This window comes from Epinephelus lanceolatus, chromosome 15, assembly GCF_041903045.1.
Source record: "Epinephelus lanceolatus isolate andai-2023 chromosome 15, ASM4190304v1, whole genome shotgun sequence".
Taxonomy (NCBI): domain Eukaryota; kingdom Metazoa; phylum Chordata; class Actinopteri; order Perciformes; family Serranidae; genus Epinephelus; species Epinephelus lanceolatus.
Window position 1 is genome coordinate 28,314,588 of NC_135748.1, and position 23,175 is coordinate 28,337,762.

At 40.3% G+C, this 23,175-nt stretch overlaps 1 protein-coding gene across 1 annotated transcript; it reads left to right on the forward strand.

Annotated features, from left to right (window-relative positions):
• Nucleotides 1-2,403: 2,403 nt before the first annotated feature.
• LOC117267401 (serine/threonine-protein phosphatase PP1-beta catalytic subunit-like) lies at nucleotides 2,404-21,806 on the forward strand. The gene is made up of 8 exons (XM_033643297.2): nucleotides 2,404-2,542; nucleotides 9,493-9,624; nucleotides 17,092-17,322; nucleotides 17,533-17,637; nucleotides 17,752-17,823; nucleotides 18,989-19,140; nucleotides 19,755-19,889; nucleotides 19,982-21,806. The coding sequence occupies exons 1-8, from the start codon at nucleotides 2,491-2,493 to the stop codon at nucleotides 20,084-20,086; spliced, it is 984 nt and encodes a 327-aa protein (XP_033499188.1). The 5' UTR covers nucleotides 2,404-2,490; the 3' UTR covers nucleotides 20,087-21,806.
• The last annotated feature ends 1,369 nt before the right edge of the window (nucleotides 21,807-23,175 follow it).

Sequence of the window (23,175 nt, forward strand, 5' to 3'; positions counted from 1 at the left end):
TGTGATGAATGAATGAATGAATGTCAGACTTTTAACCAGGATTTTCAGATTAAAGATGTCGAGTACACTCTTGATGATGTAATAATGATGAAGATGTAAATATGAGTCTATTGTATGGCTGTTTTGTGCATTTATAAATAATTGTAAAGACAATGTAATTAATTCTGTCTTATTTTTTATTATTTTAATGCCTTTGATTTTATTTAATTGTAATAAATAATTTACAATCACGAACATAAACTGGAATCTATAGTCTGATTTTTCAAGAGACTCCCGACATGTTACCTGCATGTCCAGGAAAGCCTCACCATTACACCTTGATGGACTTTATTCAGATACACAGGAAATACTGTCATAAATGTCATGACATGTCATAAATTAAACTAACCACTCATGCAGAAAATACACTCCTTGGATCACGGCACACATCAGCCTGCATGTATTAATGTCATCATTACCACCAGTGAGCTTATGACCTCCTTAGAGTGATGAAAGCAACCCCTGCTGTTGATTATGTCACATACATACAGTTGTAGAAGTACATTTACTCAACTACTGAATTAGTGTGTAAAGTGTTTTTTATTTTATGTCATTTTATAATTCTACTCCACTACATAGATGGATTGATATGTTTATTTGTCCTTGTGTGGACATCAAAAATCATCGGTAGACATATATAGATTTAATAAACACTCATATACCCATACACATACTACGAGGAGGGGGACAGACCAGACCAGCTGAACATCTTTTGGGACCAGGAAGGAGGGGCCACAGGCGTGGGGGATTAGACACTAGTGCTTTACCTGTTTAAAAATGTAATGGTTTGTGGACCAAATGAAACTTTGGATCTATTTTTAGTGAACAGAGGGGGGCAATATCGTCACCCAGATGGTAACAGATTAAATGAGGAGGTGAAAGGGTGCCATATTTCAGAGGGTAACATTGTGCTTCTAACTCCACTACATTTATTTGAGACGTAAAGCTATTACTTTCATTGTAGATTTTACCAACAAAATGTATGATCTCTGTATAAAATTTGATGTATTGACCACATTAAACTCCTCAACAGGATATAAAACTGTTAGAATCAGCTCCATCTACATCATTAAAATGTTTCTTTACAAGTTTATGCATCAGTAATAATAATCTAACTCTTAAAAGACACAACTGTTATAGTTGGAACTTCACTTGTACAAGATTTTAAACGCATGACTGATTAAATAAAGTCTATCTATCTTTCTATCTATCTATCTAGTGTCAATTTGAAAAGTGTTACTAGTTACCCTGTTAAAAATCAAATGAGTAACGTGACTTCTTTAATTGTTTAATCAAAGTAAAGTAACTTATTACATTCAATTACTTTTTGATTACTTCTGATTACTGTGAAGCCCTAGAAAAACAGAAGTGTATAAATGTTGCTCTTCAATTTGTGTAACACTTCAAACAAAAGTATGCCACGGCCAAAAGATGTAATACAACAGAATGAACGTTATTTTCCACATATAAGGCTTTCACTGAAAGAAAATGTAGATTGTAACCCCATTGCAATCACTAACATTTTGTTAAGCAAGTGTATTTTAATTAAATAAAATATTATTATTATTATTATTATTTAATTAATTAATGTAAGGAATTCACATTATTCACATTAACATCAAGATTTCATTTACAAGCACAGAGTAAAAAATAAAGTAAAATATATATATAATATATTAAAATATATATAGCTATGTAAAAGCATACTTTATGTAGACTACTGCATAGCAAATCTAAATTAATGTATTCTAAAATATCCTTGTCATATGTACTGTGTGTAAGGAATTAAAAACACAAGCATACAATGTAAAACACCCCCCTGAAATCAATATAACCTCAAATCAAATTGTTGTATTGACCTATTGATATCAGTGTGTCAAGTTTTAGTCTACTCTGTAAATTATTTCAGACAAATATAAATATCTAAAGGCTGGTTTTCCAATATTAGAGTTTACTGCAGGGACGTGTAAGCCACTCCTGAGAACAGGTGACCCATACTTATAATGGGTTATGCACAGGAGTGATAATAAGTAAGGTGGTAGTTTTTAAAGTAGTCCTTTATAAATGAGAGGGAGGGCCAGCCTTGCTTCTTAAGCAAGACACAATGCTGACTTCTACTTGTAAATTAGCATTTTTACATTGTTGTATGAGCACTGCTGCTTTTTACCACTACTGCAAACACCCACACTTATTGTGCCTTTTTATCTGTTTCAAAATAATAACTGCACACTGGGTTGTATTTAGTATAGCATAATACAGTGTGTTTGTCAGCCTAAAGCCACAAATAATAAAGTTTAATTAATATAAAGGTGATTAAAGTGAGTTAAAGTGTGTTTACGCCTCACTTCTTCTCTCATTATCATCCTGGGTGACTGTTGTCTTGGTAACAGCGCCCCCTGGTGTCTGTAGGGGGAGTCGCACCGGCCAGCACTGTACCACATCAGTTTGAAGATGGCGGAGGGTGAATTGAACGTGGACAGCCTCATCTCTCGGCTCCTGGAAGGTGAACCATTTCTACACACTTTCTAACGTTACACAGAGTTATCTGTTAGTTATAATTAAGCCTGTAGCGAGTTGTTTTCTGTAGCTACCGCGGCTTCCCTCACAACAGGCAGGTAATGTGTTAGCTTGTGTTGCTAACGGCAGCCACTCGTAACGGTGCACCTCCGGCTAGCTGCTGCTAGCTAACGTTACTGTTAGCTGGCCGTGTTTATAAACACAGTCAGCGGTGAACGCCTACATTTCTCAGTTTTCGCAGTAACCGCCACGTTACTGTTGGCGAGTCATTTAATTGTGTCGTGGTCTTTACTTCAGCGTGTAATTAAACTTTGTGCCTTGTGTTTTTTGCTGTGTTCTGGCTCATTTATTTCCTAAATTATGTACGGCTGTCGGGAAGGAAGGGCTGGGACGTTTTGTCTCGTGCGTTGTAACGTTAAAATACAACCCTGAACCATTTGTTATCCCTCTAACGGTTGTAATTAATGTGGACGTGAATTATGAATAAGTTAAGTGAGTTAATATGTGCTTCAAAAGGCATGGACACCTATCTAACCAGCGCCCCTGTCCTTGACACGGTTAAGTTTTGCTCCATATCCGAGGTGCTGTCAGTGAACGTTACAGTACAGTATTTAATTTCAATTTATGTGACATTATTGGAAATTGGACTATTTTCACAGGTTGATTTAAGCTTTAGAAATAGGCCTACACTGAAAAACAAAACACTAATGTATAGATAACCCTTTCATCTGGTGTTGGACATCTTTACTACTACATCCTAGACTAATTTGTCTTGCATTTAACTTTTGTGTCTTGGTTTATTGGTGTGTTTGAGTGCACAGATTGCTTTGTTTCAGTGTAGGTTTGCACATTGGGTCCCCACATGCCTATCTGTTAGAAAATGGTGCAAAAAAACCCATTCGAGACTGTGAAATTAGGATAGATGGAATAAATACTGTGTTTTCCCCTCCACAGTTTTAAAATGTCATCTTGTTTAGCTGTGTTCACACTCTCATTATTGCTACTTGGTAAATAAAGGGAATGTTGTTGGTGTGCGAGGAGCAGGTTTTGGCAGGGAGAGGGATGTGAAAAAATCCTTTTGTGTTGCTGGCCACCTGCTCAAGAGAAAGGCTGGGAGTTTTCTGTTCCCCTGTGATCTATCCTTTGAGTCAGACCAGACCACTAAGGCAAATTCAGCTGTCCTTGGCATACTTTCCACCAGTATATGTGACTCTGTTGGAGGGATGAGACACCAGCATGCCAACATTGAAATGCTAAGATTTGTTATTTATAGTGACTGTGCAGGGAGACTCCGTCACACTGCAGCTGCCTTGTGTTTCTCGCGATTTCATTTCATGTTAACATTGCTACCAAATGGTGAAATTAATTAAAAGTAAATGATACCATTGCTTCACAGCCTGCAATGGTCTTGTTGTCTACTCTGAATCGTGAAGCAATTTTCTCTGAGCTGGGAAGCTTGTTAATTTTTCACACAGTGTTTTCTGTGTTTCGCAGCTTGGACTGCTGTGACTTGTTGATTGTGTTGCTCATATTTTGAATACAAATGGGACTTGGCATGGTTAATGAGTGGTCAGTTGTGCTGTGATCTTGTTGGTGCAAGATGGTGATATGTCTCTTTTATATTTTCACACTCTGAAAACAAGTGACTACACATGACTAATAGATTTGAATGTTATCGTTTCATAGGCTTCTTACGTAATAGTTCAGCTTTGTTAGTGGAGTGGAATTACTCGAGTTAGGATCAAGTTATACATCAACATGATCCATATATCGATTTAATGATCAAAAACGTTAATACATATCTTTAGGGCTGCATGATATGCAAAAAAAATCATATTGCATTTATTTTTACAGATATTGTGATTGCAATACGAGTCGTTTTTTTAGTGGGAATGTCAGTTTTTGCATTTTATTTCTAATTAAAACGTTGATAATATGATTTTTGTTGGGGTTTGTACCAAACAAGCGTTCTCCCTACATCTGAAATATGATTTATAGGCTGGGGCCTCTCCATAGCAGCACAATTCTTCATTTATAATTGCATTTCGTGACACTTTTTACCTTAATCAAAATATTGCAGCTCCTGCGATTTGGATATTGCTCTTGGCCATGTTGCAGTTTTGAGAATATTTCATTGAATTGTGCAGCCCCACATTATTCTAAAATTCCCGTGGCACGTCTGTGTCACCATTTCCCTCCAAGCACACCTCCATCCTAAACATTCAAACAGTGTTCGTGGCCAGGTTCCAGGCAGACAATGGCAGCAGCATATTTACTCATATCGTCTCATTGATTGCAGCCCCCTGAATTAAATCAAATTGAAATTGCAGACTTTCCGATATCAGCAATATCGTATACTTTTGCCCAGAATTTATATAATATTGTATTGTGATGAAACTTGTGATTAACACCCCTAATGAAAAACATCCATCATGAATTGACATATGTTTTTATTTACAGTAGGTAAGAAATTTCTACCAGTGACTTGCCACTGTGTAACTCTTTGCTTATTGTTTTTTAATTTAATTTAATTTAATTTTATCTCATTTTTCATTTTATTTTATTTTTTTTTTATTTTATTTTACAAAATGAGTCTGGATCAGTCCAAGTCTTCAGTCCAGGTCTTGTGACTGAAGAAAAAGTTGTGTTAAAGGTTTTAGAGTTATTAGCCAAGAAAATGCAGGCCTAGATGTAATGTAGTTGTAGGTGAAACAAAACCTGCTTTGGTCTTAAACACGTGCACCTTTTTCTGTTGATATTTTCCGATGTTCAGCTCAGAGTTTACCATAACAAAAGACTAAAAATTCCCTGGTGCTTAGTCTCTAAACCAGATTATTTGAAAGGTCTTGAGCCCTTATTTTGCATCCTACCATCACATAATAGCTTACTGTATGTTTTGGTGTCTGGGAAAATTCGGTCTTGAGGAAAAGCCAAGTGTCAGAGAGAGTGCTTATTCATTGGAATTAAAACTTATGAAACACTGTGCCACTGTGCCAGACTTATACAGTCGCACAATCACACACACACAAACAGCGATCTGGTTTATGATGGCTGCAAATCCTTGTCATTGCTTCATTTTAGCCTTTGCCCCTCAATGTTCTTAAGAACATAATCTCTTTTAAAAGTGCCAGCCTGCAGAAGTGCGAACAGTGAAAGGTTCAGTGTAAAAGCTGGGGCAGGCTAAGCATCCGAGCTTAACTCGCTCAGCTCTGATGACGCCTGGCCATTAAGTGAGAAGCCCTACTTCTGCAATTTCATGCTTCACAACATGCGTGGCACATGGCTATGAAGCACTGCAGATGCAGTAGATGGATGATAAAGGAAATTGATGGTGTGAAATTGATGGTGTAAAGCGACACTTGATTGAGGTTGGTGGAAGTCTAGAATAGTTTTTGGCACCCAGACACACCATCTGTGAGGATCCATATTCCTCTGGTTCACTCACTTCTCTCAGATTTGTTTGGATTACATGACTAATGAGACCCTGAGTGAGTCTAAGTACAATAAGTAGCATGCATATGCACACATGCAATTATGTACAAAAATGCCTACACTCAGGTTAAGGAATTGCTCACCAATACAGCTCTTAATCCATTTTGAACTGCTCCCTGTTTGGTCATTCTATAATTTGTCATCCTGCAACGAAACAAAAAGGGAAATATTTAAAGGAAACTTCCCCTGCTCTGACTAATGCGCATTCGTTTCACTAGGCTCAGCTATCCTTTATTGGAATCTTCAGTGGGCGTCTAGCTTTAAGGCAGCACCAAAATGGTTTGGCTGGTTATTACATAATTCTTCAGTCATGGATTTGTTCATCACTTTTGTTTCCATTGTCAATGGTGCATTTCACATAGTGCTTTGATTTGCTTGCTGTGACGCCAAACCGAGACTGTGTGCTGTTCAATTACCATTTACTATACATGTATTAATATAGAACCATAGCACAGTTAGTCACTGTTGCATCACCACTAAAATAATAATGATAATAATAAAACATTTATTTAGCACCTTTTGAAACAGGTTACACAGTGCTTTACAGTAAAAACAGATCATCAGTTTAAATAATTACATAAAATACCATGAGTTAAGAAAAGCCTTGAGCTGAAAGTGAGTTTTAACAGAGGATATTGAGTCTGCCTGCTGGAGGATGGAGGAGATCCTGAGGCCAGAGGATCTCAAGCAGTGATGAGGCTTACAGGGAGTTAGCAGATCACACATACAGGCAGGAGTCTGACCATTCAAGGCTTTAAAAATCATCAGTAAAATCTAAAATCAATTCTGAAACCCACAGGTAACAAGTGAAGGGCAGCGAGGACTGGTGTGATGTGGTCGCTTCTCTTAGAGTGTGTTAAAAGCCTGGCAGCAGCGTTTTGTATAAGTTGCGGTCTTTAGCTGTTTTGCCTGCTGATAGCAGAATAAAGTGTGTCACAGTTGTGACATTTTCTTGGAAATTTAATTGCTTTTCATGAAAGAAATCAGTTGGGTGGAGACATTTTGGGTTTTTTAAATCTTGGATGTAAATGTCAGCTTAGAGATAGGTTTATAATTAATAACAAAAGAGGGATTCACAGAGGGTTTCTATGAAGGTCCAGTGTTTTAGGATTTAATGGCATCTAAAGGTGAGATGCAGAAGTGAAATTTTTCCCGTTGTGCCAAACATGTAGGAGAACTACGGTGGCTGAGAATGGCCCTATCTACAGCCAGTGCTTGGTCTGTCCATTTCAGGTTACTGTAGCAATAACATGGATCCACTTCTCATGTATATAAACGGATCAATCAAAGCTAACAAAAACACAGTGCTTTTAATTTTCAAGTGGTTATAAACTATTGAAAACATTGTAATAAATATCACATACCATTTCTCAACTCAGCTTTATTTATATAACACCTTTCATACTAACATGCAGCCCAAAGTGCTTGACATGGCAACATTGTAATGACACAGACACAATTTAAAGGATAACACAAACAACTGAACATAAAGTTTTGCAAGACTATAAAATTACAACAAGAACACAATGAAATATTAAAAAGTTAAGAAGAATAAAAAGAAAGGGTTGAAATAAGGTGAATTAGGTAGGTACACAGATGCCAACATGTACTCCTAAATCCTGCACACTGGGCCTTTAATAGGGGGTAACCAGTGTATTGTTTGAGAGGACAGTTTGCTCCAAAATCAAAAATACATAATTTCTCATCTTACCTGTAGTGTTATTTATCAGTCTTGATTGTTTTGGTATGAGTTGCTGAGTGTTAGAGATAGCAGTTATGAGTCGCAATTTTAGTGGAAATGGTTTCTGCATTTCTTTTTCACTGAAAAAAATAGATAAAAATGATGATAATGTGATTTTATGTAATTTTGCTGGGGTCTTGACCAAACAAACATGTTCCCTTATGTCTGGGATATGGTTTGTAGGTCAGGACATCTCTGTAGCACCACAAAGCTTCATTTATTATGGAATGTTGTGACACATTTTACCTTTATCAAGACATTGTAGCTCCTGCAGTTTGGATACTGCACTTGGCCATGTCACAATTTTGATAATATTTAGATGAATTGCTTCTCTTGAATTGAATTGAACAAGATAGCACTGGGCTTATGCTGCTTGAACTCCATCTGCCATCCATATCACAGTGCAGAGGAATGTGTGTGTCTGCTCATGGGCGAGAGGTAGTGCCTGTGACGGTGCGAGATGTAAACATTTATGGTGTTTTCAATAGCTAGCTCAGTGGTGCTATGAGCTAGCAGTAGATGCACATTTCCTTCTGTGCCTTGATTCAGTTGGCAGGTATAGCTCGGTAGAAAGAAAATAGTTCCTACGTAGTTCCTCCTGCTCATAACAAGGGTCTGTGGATTTTCTTAAGTAATGGGGTCATGATTTCTGGAAAGAGATGTTTCTGTTGAGTTTTTCAAATGTTGACTGCATGTCTAATATCTCCCACACTTGGCAAGTCAAACCAAAACATCTAGACTGATAAATAGGCACTACAGGTAAGAGAAAAAAATATGTATTGTTGATTTTGAGGTGAGCTCTCTCTTTAAAATTGAAGGGGGATGCCAGTAGACAGACCAGTTAATAATGGCTAAAATGTCTGGACCAGCTTTCTGAAATACTGCTTTCAAAAAACAAGTGGGAATGCATTTTGAAGGGCAGGTGGATGATTTTGAAAGTGCAGCAGTGCATTTTAGGGCTGACTATAGGACCAGTCTTCAGCCTGATATAAATTTATTGGGATTTCTGTGTTTGTCTACCTCTGCACTTCTCAATTTTGCATTGCTGTTTTGCCATGTGACTGACTGTGTGCTTTTAAAAGGACGCCATCTTTCAGAAACTTTGCACCAACCAAGCTGTCCAGATATTAAATCAAACACAAATACATAAAATGCAGACTTTTGAAACTAGATGGAACATAACTTTAGTCTTACGCAAGCCATAAGGTACTACAGCAAGGAAGCACTTTTTATGTATAATCTCACTTTTCATATCTCTTGATTATTTCGACTGCTGACTGTGGCCAACATTTGCAATTCTCACTTTGCTTTTCATCATTGTAAGATAAATCTGCTCGCAGAGCTGTGGCAGAATGCCAGAAAGTAGGCTTAAGCTAACAGTGCAACTACACAGCCAATAAACCCACACCAGTGCTGAAGATGCAAGCTGCTCTCATAGTCTAAGCAGTGGGTTTCTTAAGTATGGCTGAGACCAAGCAGCTATAAGCTACAGAACTATTACGCCCACCACTCATCAGATTTTAAGATTGCTTTGTGAGTCCCCCTGTAAGTGTTTTCCTCCCCTTAGGTGAAAAATTATTCTATCATGGCCTCATTCTGATGAAGTCTGCGTTGTTGGGGTGTGCCGGTGCTGCTGTGTTCACACTGACAATGATGCTAACAGTTTCTGATAGCACTGATGGGGTGTGTTCTCTCCTCTCCAGTACGGGGATGTCGCCCGGGGAAGATAGTCCAGATGACCGAGGCAGAGGTGCGGGGCCTCTGCATCAAATCCAGGGAGATCTTCCTCAGCCAGCCTATCCTGCTGGAGCTTGAGGCACCCTTGAAGATCTGTGGTCAGTGCTGTACTCATGTGCCCTTGTTTTAGGCCATTTTCTCACAGCCTCATGTTTATTTTTACTCTCCTGTCTTTCACTCTCTCATAACCTTCTGTACTGTATATTCCACTGTGACATTTGCTTTAAAGTGCATCTGAACCGAAAGCTTTAAAAGTGTACTTATGTAACCAGACGAGATAACACTGCCTCAGCCTGGGTCGTATATTAAGTCACTGTTACTCTCTGCACTACCCTGTGTATGCATGGGATTGCACACACATGCAGATTGTATATCACTGTTTCACACACATAATATAGACAGACCGAAGCAGAGCAAAGCAGTGCACATTTGCACAGCGCACTCCCTCTCAGCAGTTGAAATGCAACCACTATCACTATCTCTCACTGGCCCCTGCACATCTCTGCACACTCCCACATGCTTTATCTCTCCCCCCCCCAGTGTGGCGCTGCAACTGCAAACAAGTCAGAACCATCAAATATATGTGCCAGTGCTCGAGAAAACAGCGCACACACACAACCTCAAGCCTACACACAGTTCATTTGTGGCTGTCCTCATACCAGTTTCCTCCTACAAACATGTACTTTCCGATTGTTGTTGTGTCGGCCTGATAACTGTGTCAACCTCAGATGGCAGCATTTGTATTTCAAGTGATAAACACGATAATGGGAAGCATTAATTTGATGAAGTCCATATGCCTGCATCGGAGTACCTGACTTTTTAAAGGTCTTCCATGTAGACCTTACCCGGGCTTATTACTTTAAAATATGCATGAGTGTGAGGTGGTGTTATTTGTCACTGTGTGGGGTTTCTTTGTCTCTCCTTTACTTTCTTTGTTCTGTCACTGAACCCCGATGATTGCTTGCCTTTAACCCACGTCTGTGACGGCAGGCTTTCAGGGCACCGGCACTGAATATAAAGACCAAACAGTGAATGCCTTTAAATATTTACTAAGGCCAGATGGATCAGGTTCTGCGCGTACTCTAGCTCACACTTGTTAACCTTAATGCCACTGGAATACTTTGACCCAAGCTGGCAGCTTTGACACTGTTTGGTATTTATTTAAAGGGAATAATACAATATTGGTTTTCTTTAATGCAGTGTTGTCGTCAATGGTCAGCAGTCAATGTTCTTGTGCAGTGACACAAAAGATACTAATCAAACTTTCTTTGTAAGGGTGTGTTGAATTTGCTGAAGACAGACTATGTTCACTAACATTCTGCAGGGTAAAAAAAAAAAAAGCAATTCAGATCCTTAACAAGTTTTTTTAATAGCAAGTTATCAACCAACTGTTGAACAAGCATCACATAGACTAAAACATGACATCTCTGACTTTCAGCACTCAGCTCCCCTCTCATCCACAGCCTCTATATTTCACACATGCACCTGGCGCTGGATAAGCCAGCCAAGCTGCAATGTTTTGACTGTGCCTGTGCACGCCGCTGTGAAGCTGACGCTGTTGGGAGAGACAACTTGCTGTGATTTCTCATCAGATAAAAGCTGTTTTATTTTAGGTTAACATCTGAAAAACGCTGAATTGCAGACATGCCTCCTGCACCCCTCGCGTAAACTAATTGGGTTATTTTCAGTTGGTGAGAACCTGTCTGACACGAAAATCTCCTGTCCCAATGCATAATATGTCAAATGCAGTTTGCCAAAAATACCAGGATGCTCTACTACATCCGGTCCGATTTTGCAGTCTGCAAGCCAGCATGCTGTTCTGGCTATTCTGACCCACAATCCTCTGCACAGCGGACAACATGTCACATCAACTGAGCTGCAGAGAGATGACAGCTTGATGACTCATTGACAGCTGATTGACAGCAGTCAGAAGTCACAATGAGGGACGACAGCGCATTAAAGCAACTGATCACCAGTCAAATAGTAATTTAGGGATATTGATTAAGTGAAAAAAAAAATTCAGAAATATTACAACAACAATAAGACATAACTACTAAAGAGGACTGCAGATGTAATTTCACTGTCGCAAATATAATATGTTAGAATCTACGTGTATGTAGTTATAACAGTGCAAAGTAACGAAATCACAGCTCTGAGTGTTGATCTCTGTGTCTGGCAAACTCAATAAGTGGTGTTTGTTTTATCTCCTCGGTAACAGATATAAAAGCAACAGGGTCAAATTTCAGGATGGAATGTTATGAGGAAGTAGTATGACCCAATTGTGTGCATACTGCATGCAACAGTACATACTTTTTAAGGGCAGCTGCAGTACTTACTAAAAGTAAAAAGAAAAAGTATGCGATTCGGAACGCACCCGTGGACGGTATGCTCCAAAAGTAAAGTCGGCTGCAGTATAGGTCATTAAGCAGCTGGTACAAAACACAGGTGAAATTGACAACATTAATGATGGCTCTGTTCCATTAAGTTTCACAGTAAGCTATTCAGTGAGCCAGCATGGACAACACCAGGACCTCTGTGCAGCTACCTGTGCTTTTCCTTCTATGACATGTCAAAATGTCTGCTGTGAAATAGGTTTATCACTGTGCTTCAATCACTGGTGCTGCTCGCGATCAGCCGGATGGGTGTATCAGAGGTAACTCTGTACTGTAGAGATCGCTGCTGTGCAGACTCCGGCTCCAAATGACGTCTCCAGCGTATGAAAGGAAAATATAAGGGCCTGATTCTCCAGACATTGTAAGGAGGTCATATGTGAAAACGGCTAATCAAGCTTTTCTTAAGCCAGCTTTGACATCAGACCAGTTATGTTGTTGTGTGTGGTGCACATTTGCTGTTAATGTCATATTTTTTTCTTCCATTCGACATGCTTGTCATTGGGTGTTATACACTCACTGGCCACTTTATTAGGTACACCTTGCTAGTACTGGGTTGCACCCCCTTTTGCCTTCAGAACTGCCTTAATTATTGTGGCATAGATTCATCAAGGTGCTGGTTTCCTGTTGATAGCTGACAGGAGTGGCACCTGGTGTGGTCTTCTGCTGCTGTAGCCCATCTGCTTCAAGGTTGGATGTGTTGTTGGTTCGGAGATGGTCTTCTGCAGACCTTGGTTGTAACCAGTGGTGATTTGAGTTACTGTTGCCTTTCTATCATCTTGAACCAGTCTGGCCATTCTCCTCTGACCTCTGGCATCAACAAGGCATTTTCACCCAGAGAACTGCTGCTCACTGGATATAACTGAATATTTTAATGCACGTGTCACGCCATCTACAGTAGAGCAGTCTAGACAGGCTACATTACAGTTACAGTCAGCCTGTTTGCTGAGTGTTTTTGTGTTATTTGTTGTTTTCATCTTGAAAATGCGCCCTGAACGGTATTATTCACTGTTCCTCACACCACTGACGTGTCTTTATGTGGGTGTTTCTGAACCTGTTGATTATCTGACTACACGAGGTCACGCAACCGAGCACTTGATTACAGCTTTGTTACCTAAGCACCAGTGTCCCGTGCATGCAAAGACATTGTTATTGTTTGTTTAATCATTACTGATCTGATTCATCTACATGTCAGCATGACATATAACACTGTTGTACAGCACACGGGTGGCATACTCAGGAGCCATAAGATGCACTACTCTGTCCTTTTATTATTACAGAAGTCTGTTATTACCATTGCTTTTATATTGTGTTGTCATCTGGGAAAAATGGTGCTCATTTATAACACTGACCTCAGGTCCAGCACTCCCTCTTTTTCCAACTTTCAGCCTTTTGCTCTGCTTTTTAAACCCTAAATCTCTGTGCTGCTATTCTCGGACTGTTTTGACACTGCAGAGGCAGTGCTGGGTAAATAATTCACTGTCATCCTACAGTTCCTCGTGAGAGGGCAGGCGGGGGGGGGGGGCTGCCCTGTAAAAAGCCAGTCCCAGTGAAGCTCACACATTCACATTCAGTCGAGCAGCAACTCGTAGTGTGGAGCTGAGGATAGTTAGGATAGTAAAACCGACCTGAGGTGCCTTCTCTGGAGGCTGACATTTTCAAACAGACAGCCAGTCAACTAGTGGTAGTTTCTCCAGGTTTCACTACAGAGTCAAAGCTCAGCTGAAGTCAGCCCTGCGCTTACAAAGTTCACTCACCTCCAACTGATTACAGTCTGTGTTGCCATGTCTCTGTGTTTACCATTTAATCCAAATCTGGCTCCGTTTCTGCATTCCATTTTTCTTTTCTGAGCAAATTGCAAGATAAATGAGCAAAGCTAATTGTTCATGCCTCATGTCCGTTTCTGTTTTGGTGTAGGCACAAGCAAGAATTATTGTTTTCTGTGTGTTGTCCTCTGTATTTACTCAGTCCTCTGTATTTACTCTGTTGTCCAGGATGTGTTGCTTTCAGCCTGCCAAGACTAAAAACAATCTGTGTTCAACAAAATCAGTGTTTTCATGTCTTTATGTAGCTTTCAGCAGCCTTCAGATCCGTTCCTAGCTCCAGGAAGATTAGCACAATGCAGACTCTGGGTACAAATTAGCACCATCCGCTTGTCAAGTGCTGGTAAAATATGCACGTTTACTTCATTCACCAGCCAGAAAAACAATGATGATCTATTGAGCGGCTGGTAAAATTTGAATATTTACGAGTGCTGCATGGATGACTTTTTTTGTAGGCCGATGTGAAAGTTAGCGTCGCCTTGGTTCTCATGTCAAAGAGCCAGTGGGACTTTTTCATTGGATTTTGGATTGTTGCAGAAAATGTTTGATACTTACAAGTTTTGTTCAGCATGATAATCTTCACAAATGAACACCACTTCTGTGATTTTTGTAGTGTGAATGCAAACGCCAGAAATAAAAAAGCTAACTTTAGGCTATAAACGAACTACACCATGGTCGCATGACTTCAACATTGCCACCACAGTAAGGCTGTAAAGTCGTGTTTGGCTTGATGACATTCTCTAGTCTCTACTTGTTAGCAACCGCCTTTTTTAAGACGCCCAGATGCTCAAAAAATTCACAAGTGAGGTATTTACTGGCGTGTTTATATCATGGATCAACACGTGAAAAATCTCTAAAGCTTGTGTTAACCACAGCCCTTATTTCAGGCATCTAACCGAAAACCCAGTGACATCGAGATGAGAGAACTGAAGTGCAGAAATGTTCTCCCCTATGTAGCAGGTGCACAAAAGTTTATTACACAGTTATGTGCGCCCATAAACAATAAAATAAGGATATGACTAATTTCACTGTTGTGGCAGACCAACATTTAAATAATGTTAACTGGAACACAAAATGAGGCCCTATGAAACTGAAATCTTATAAAATACGTCTGGCACATGGATCCCGACTCTCCTCTTTACCTCTTCCCTCTCCCATAAGAAGTTAAAACTTAAAATAGGATTTGAAAGCAGCATCTGAAGTGCAAAGAAACTTAAAAGCTCTCCTGCTTTCATACTGACAGCTTGCGACCTGGACTACAGTATGTTGCAGGAGCACTGCATTAATACTTTAGGACTTGTTTCATTGAAGTTTTGATATTGTATTATTAATGTGAAGGATTGTGAAGTTGTTAACATTACCAGAACTTGCGTCAAAACTCGAGATAGCGAGCTGGGGCTGCGTGTCCAGGGCAAAGAAAGTGATTGATGGTGATGGTAAAACACAGACCAGCAGGCAACATGAGCGCTGAGCATAAGTCAGAGCCTGACTTCAAACATCCAGAACTGCTCCTTTAATCATTCATTTGCATGGGGGAAAAAAAGTGTGTTTTTGCATGCCATCCTTAGACACAGGCAAAAATAAGTAGAGGCCTGTAGCCATATATTGATGCCAGTCGTGGTTTGGGTTTTGGTGCCCAGATCACTAAAATGAAAAAGATCATGCCAGCCACTCTGATGATATAAAACTGGACTTTTGTTGGTCATTTTAATCTCAGGGCCAGACAGCTGTACAGCTTAACAAGCCTATTATTTCATTTAATTTGTATTTGGTGCTATCTTGTAATGAAGCATTGCCATAAAAAGAGTGTGGCACATGAATTCGCTTGCCGTTTTGGTCACAATACAGCCTGTTATTATTGTCCTAGTCTTTCTGGTGAGGCTTTCTGCAGTCATCTGGGTCTGGAGCACTTAGCCCAAATTAGAGCAGCTCTTAAGTTGGTGTGAGAGGATAAAAAAGGAAGCAGGTCTTGGCTAGGTGATGAAGTGAGGCTCCCCTGCAGAGATCCTGCGCTTTGATAAGAGCTGCTCCAGCACATCTCTGCCTGACTGATGTCAAAAAGAGACAAGGTTGACCCTGAATCCTGGGAGAGTTGTTAAAATTAAAGTTAGTTTGTGCCGGTATGTGTATGTGCGTCCTTGTATTTTGTGATTAACCTGGATTGTCTGCATTCTCTCCCTCGGTAGCTCTTCCCATGGGCCATGGCATTGATCTGGTGGCACTTGTAGTGCCTCATTTTGTGTGTGTACTTGCTGCTGTAGTCCCAGTAAAGCAGAGGCACAGTCATATATCCCCACCAACCTACATGTCTGGTGGTGTTCTGGAAATCAAAATGGATTCAGAAACATAGGAGTTGGTGTGTATATATATATGTAGGGGTGGATATGTGGTTTGGGGACAGAAAAAGTTTTTGCTTCTGTCTTAAGTCCTGCATTTGCTTTGATGAGATTCTTCGTCTTATCCTTTTCTCCACAAACTGCATCACCACTGTTTTTGATAATCTCTTCCCTTTCGCCCAGCTGTGTTTAGTGCTTCTCAGTGTTTTCCTCTTTCTGTAATGAATGCACGTTAATGCTGTAGTTGGTAACTTTTATCCAAAAAAAGTTTCCATATTTGCTGAAACTAACTATATTCACACAGCATGAAATGAGATGGATAATCTGTGAAAAAGAATCATATTTTTCTGCCTACTCTGTTGCCCTGAAGCGCTTCAGATGTCCTTACTGCATGCCATTGAAAACATCGAATCAGAGCCGAGGAGTCTCCAACGCAGCTGTCAGTCATGTTAATCACTGCTGTAAACTGAGGTCAAACTGTCAAACTAGGCAGCGCTGATCAAATATTAATCAAGATTCTGTTACTGCATTGCATATTTTGTCACCTGAAGCATTTTCAGAAACATTTTAGTGTCCTGTCTAGCTGTAAAATGAGGAAGTTTGTGGCCCGGCCACCATATTGGATGCAGTCGTTGTTACAGGTAAGGCTTGAAATATATATATAGTTTGTGGAGAAAATTGCCTATTTAAAGCCTCAACTGTATCATTGACTGCATCCAATATGGCAGCCAGGCCACAAACTCATTTTACAGCTAAATAGGACACTAAAATGTTCCTTAGAATATTTCAGGTGAGAAATAGGCAATGCAGTACCAGAATCTTGATTTATATTTGATCAGAGGAGAAGGAAACTGTACGTCTTTCAGAATATATTAACAGTTTCAGCAAATATGACCAAAAATAATTCTCATAAAAGTTACCAGCTGTAGCTTTAAACAGCTTGTCTTACAGCAAATAGCCAAACTAACGCTTCTCCCTGTCTTGTCTCCACCCTTTGCCTTTCACCCCCCTTTTAGGTGACATCCATGGGCAATACACAGATCTGCTGAGGCTGTTTGAGTACGGTGGTTTCCCTCCAGAGGCAAACTACCTTTTCCTGGGCGACTACGTGGACAGAGGGAAACAGTCCCTGGAAACCATCTGCCTCTTGTTGGCCTACAAGATCAAATACCCAGAGAACTTTTTCCTGCTCAGGGGCAACCACGAGTGTGCTTCCATCAACCGCATCTACGGCTTCTACGATGAGTGTGAGTACAAATGAACTCACCCTGCCTGCACACATAAACACTTATCAGCCACAACACTAAAACCTCACAGGTGAAGTGAATGACATTGATCATCTCGTTACAAGGCAGTGGTCTGCTGGAATCCTTGGGTACTGATCATCACACACCTAAACAGTCCTGAAGCACTTACATCGTTTGGTTTTAATCATGTGTGTATTTGTGTTCCACCAGGCAAGCGCAGGTTCAACATTAAGTTGTGGAAGACCTTCACTGACTGCTTTAACTGCCTCCCCATTGCTGCTATCATTGATGAGAAGATCTTCTGCTGCCATGGAGGTAAGAAAACAGCTGGCACGCATTTTCTCCCCTTGTCCCAAATGTAAACCAGAGCTTTTTGATGCCCTGGTTTGATATATATTCGTAGTACTAACCTCTTTATTTTCTATTTAGGGCTATCGCCTGATTTGCAGTCAATGGAGCAGATTCGCAGGATCATGAGGCCAACAGACGTGCCTGATACAGGTACTGTTAATGTGTCTGTATGTACTTAAAGGGACAGTTCACCCCAAAATCAAACCTACATATCCTTTTACTTGTAGTGCTGTTTACCAGTCTAGATTGTCTAGTTGTTGGAGATATCACCTCACCTAGCCTCCTTAGCTAAGTGGCGCTAGGTGAGCTAGCAGTAGATGCATGCCTCCTTCTGTGCAGAAATAGTCAGTGGGTGTAATTCGGTAGAAAGAAAATAGTTCCTACATGAAACTGAAAACTGTTACTGAAACTGCTCACAACAAGGTCTGTAGAATATCTCTTGAGTAAGCGGATTTCTGGGAAGAGACATTGCTATTAAGTTGTTCAGATGTATTGTTTTGGTGCGCTAGCAGCACATGCAGGGGAGGTCTGTCCATTTTTCCAAAAACCGAAGCCCCATTAGTCAAAAAAATGTCCAGTTTCCCAATTGCCAGAAAAAATGTTAAATGTAACGGATATGTTACATTTGTCAGCGACGCTGTGGTGACTGTGTGGTTAGGTTTAGGCACAAAAACTTTGGTTATGTTTAAAAAAAGATTGTGTTTTGGCTTAAATCACCCACATGTGGTGGCACAAAAGTTGCTGATAAGCAGGGACGGGTCAGTGAAATACAAACGGGTGCGGTGACTCAAATGCTGCTGAGAAACACTTGCGGTAAAATCACCCACAATCAGTGGTTCGAACGCTGCTAGGAAATTGAAACTAACTGCAGGGAGTGTGTATTTTTGGAGAAACAGGACTTCGGAGCAATGGGCGTTCATTTTTGGGATAATGATCTATCTTTGGAACAGGCTTTTGGTTCAAGGGGACTAAAGGCGCTTCAGAATTTGGGGCCGTTAGCACAATGGCATGGCACCAAGCTGAGTGCCATCCAGTTCTTTTATAATGTAGAAAAGGCAGACCTCCCAGTGGCGCTATCTCCAACACTCGTCAACTCACACTTAAACAATCTAGACAGATTAACAGCACTACAGGTAAGAGGAAAATATGTGTATTGATTTTGAGGTGAACTGTCCCTTTAAGTGGATGCTCACACTCATAGATTTTCCTTAATGTGAATGACAATGACACTGTTACTATCTACTCTCTTCCTTCAACTCTTTACCGATTTCCCTGTTCTTTATCTCCATCTCTCCTCTCCACGTGCGTCCCCCAGGCTTGCTGTGTGACCTTTTGTGGTCAGACCCAGATAAGGACGTACAAGGCTGGGGAGAGAACGACCGCGGGGTCTCCTTCACCTTCGGGGCAGATGTGGTCAGCAAGTTCCTAAACCGCCACGACCTGGACCTCATCTGCAGAGCCCACCAGGTAATTACCAAGGGGAATGAAGGCAGAGAGTCCTGGATGGGGATTGTGAAAGCGGGAAGTGCATTGCAAGCAGATTGATCTTGTTTTTTTTTTTTTTCTTAGAGACTTTAAAATTGGTTGGACATGCACTTTAATGAAAGCTGACCTCCATTAGTTTGTGTGTCTTCTGCTCGAGTAATTACTGAGGCTGATGCAAAGACACAGACACAAGAGCTAAACCACATATTAATAGACTCAGTGTATCTTTTCCCCCCCCCGAATCATTCATTACAACTTCATTTAGCTCTCACTTATTATCAATGCGTTTTTTTCCCCCTGATTTTAAACAGTCTGACAGAGAATTAGAAGCTATTTTTTGCTTCTGAGACACTGGCGTCACATATATTCACTGATAGATGACTAAAAAGAATTGATTATCATGATCAGAATGTATAACTTCTCCGTTATACATTAGCTATTTCAGCTCCACGTTGGGCGTCGTATATTGATTCAGATGTAGGTGGTTATGGACGCTCAACCATGATAGCAAAGCTGGATTCTGTAACTAGCCGAAGATCTGTTTCTCCGTATTGATCGGCGTGGGCGGTGGAATAATGTCATGTGTCTTCCAACAGGTTGTGGAGGATGGATATGAGTTCTTTGCCAAACGCCAACTGGTCACACTGTTCTCCGCTCCAAACTACTGCGGGGAGTTTGACAATGCAGGCGGCATGATGAGTGTCGACGAATCCCTCATGTGTTCCTTCCAGGTAGGTTAAAAACTAGACACGAGCATATATGTTTGACTGTGTTACCTCAGAGACGCTCACACCTCTCTGTCTCTCTGTGTTGTTATTCAAAGATCCTAAAGCCCTCAGAGAAGAAGGCCAAGTACCAGTACGGCGGTGTAAATTCTGGTCGGCCTGTCACCCCTCCCCGCACCACCCAAGCCCCCAAGAAGAGGTGAACGTACAGCCTTGGCTCTCCCCCCTCCTTCTCCCCCTGTCCGTCCCCGGTCTGCCATCACGGCAACCCCTGTAACTCCCCTGTATAGCGAAGATACAGGGCTTATCTAATTGCCCAAATCTTTCTCCCCTACTCACCCACCCTCTCCCCAACTCCACTGACAGCTCTTTTCTTAATGTGTATGTGTACATAAATTTGCTGTGATCAATCTGTTTTTTTTTTGTTGTTGTTTTTTTGCCTGTTTGTTGGTATTTTTTGATATTATTAACAGATAATCTTTTTTTTTTGTGGTTTTACTTCCAATGCCATTTGAGGTTTTCTGAGGTTCTGTGTCGTGTAAGGAAAAGCCTTCTCTGTGTAGAGCGGCTGACTTAGAGGAATTTCTTTTCAGTTTAACTAAAAACACAGTCGAGATTGATTGTTTGCCTTGACCTCTCGGAAAAGCGGAGCGAGTCCTTCCAGCGTGTTGTTAAATGAGACTGAGGTTTTCTGTGCAATGCTAAATCCGTAGACGCAAATAACAGTTTAACAGTTTGAACACATTACAGCGTATGCGGTGCACTTGCGGTTGTTGGTGCAGGCGCACGTTTTATATATTTAACCAGAGAAAAAGTGCATGTCCCCACGAGTGGCGAAGAATGTGAAGAGACCGGTTTGAATGAAGTATAGAGGCTAAATTGGATGCTGCTGGCAGTGGACACGCTCTCCCCGAACACAACGCCCTCTGGGCATCCATTCCTCCACTCTGTTATGCCTCCCTGTGCCTCGACTCCACACCCACACAAAAACATGCCGCTCCTCACACAGAGCTGGCATTGACCATGTTCCTGGGTCTATTTATTATTTGTTCTCATCAAGTTAATACCCCGTTATAATCCTCCTGATATGAAGTGAGGACATTTTCTTCATGTCCACACACACTAACGGTCAGTATTTCACCTGCAGACATACTGGAGATATGGTGTAGAAGAAGTGCTTATAAAAATGGCCGCTCCTAATCTTTGTATGAAGAAGCAGTGAAGGATAGAAAATATCTAACAGCACAGGTTGCAATGTATTTTAAATAAGCCGTACAGTGTTGAAATGACCAAATAAATACAATGCAAGCTTCATAAAATGCTCCACAGTATTTCATTTGTTTAGTGCTGTTTATAGAGCACACAACAACAACAACACAATGAAGAAAGTTTGCTTTTGAAAGCTTTTAAAAAATGCCAGCGATCCTCCTGTCACATCACCCAATCTGTTCTGGTACAGAGTATGAAAACTGTGGAGGAGTCAGGAGTGGGCGGCAGAACCAAGACGTTATGCTGTGTGATAGTGACGCCACCTGGTGTATGAACACAGTAGTGCAGTGCAAATCAGATGTGAATTTCAAACAAGCTCGCAATGGGCTTTTGATTCTGTTGCCAGTGCAAAATGTTGTCATTCACCACGAGGAGGAGGAGGATGAGGAGGAGGTACTGGCAGGTGACGATGCAGTCGACCCTTTGTGGAAAACAGTTGCCTCTTTTCTTTCTTTCTTTTTGCTCTTTGTGGTATTATTCTTTCTGTTGTATTTCTATGTTCTCTATTCACATTGTTTACTTTTTGTTCACTTAATTTATTTCCTAATACTGATAATAATACGAAAACAATGAGGTGTTACCAAAAGCTGTTTTGCAATTTGTACAAGTTTGTTTGAAAGTCTATAAATTCAATAAAATTGATGGAAACCAAAACTTGTTGCCCTCTCTGTTTCTGAACCCATGTCTTCACTCTGTTGAAGAACTTCAAGCACTGCAAAGTTACACAGTTATTTACTTTAAGCTGAATTAACGAAAAGATTATTTAAAATGAGTTTAAAGATAATTTAAAAATAAGTTTGCAGTCATTACAGGGTGGAGTAGGCACTGTAAAAAAAGGAATGTTTTTAGCTCTGGCTTAAAAGTGGTCAGAGTCGGGGCTTGTCTAACATCATCTGGGAGGTTATTCCATGTTTGTGCTGCATGATAAAATTCTGCTTCACTATGTTTCATTCTGACTCTTGGGACAGTCAGTAGGCGGGCCCCAGATGTCCTCAGGGTCCTAGAAGGTTCATATGTCACAAGCATGTCAGAGATACATTTGGGCGCTGAGCCACATTTAAATATAATGGTAAAACTCTTCAACTAACAAAATGTTTTCCTTGCATAGCATACAATTTGGTGTGCAACCCTGTGTTTTAGAACAGCAAACAAACCCTTAAATCGAGATGACGTTGGGTTTTGAGCACCTCAAACAACAGTAGTATATTATAAACCAAATATTAAAACAAATATGATCACATTTTTTCAATCATGTCCTCATAAGGGATAAGGAGTTTATTTTATTTCAACTGTATTTAGGCAGCTATCCAAGTTATCTATTTTTTCTGCTCTTGCTCAGCTTCACAAATTAATAATAACACTAACGTTTTACTCCTCCTGGACCTTCTTCAAGAGTGTTCAACACCATCATTTCACAACAATGAGCTTAAAAAGAAACTGCCTTACCCATTTCACAGGTGTGCACAGGTGTGAGGGAATTAATCAGCATCATTGACAACAGCCTGTGCACCATGTGTCACATATCCCACAAACTAAAGAACAAGAGAACAAGACAAACATAGGAAAAACCTACAAAACTCAGGCTCCTTAGAAAATAAAAGCTATTTACAAGATTATTGACAAAAATGTTGATCGTATAAATGAACACATCGGCCTCTCGGCTTTCATAAATCATTCAAAATACTCAACATTGTACACTCTTACGCCATGTATCATAAATTGGTCTTTTAAGATCCCAAAATCCATCACAGCATGACATGCCATGGTATCGCATCATTTAATCCTTTAGGAGATAGTGTTTGCAGATTAAAGGCCTTTGACACACTGACCTATACAAAGCAGACTAATTGCAAGTTAACTTAATATATTTTACATTAATTTAAGATGATGACACTCTTTATCATCGATTTACTCACAAGCTAGTCACAGATCAATCCTTTGTTCACTTTTCTTCTGTCTCTTGTGAGCATATCTTTGTCAGTTACCCTCTCCGCCAGGGGTTTAAAGAAACATAGCTAAGTGC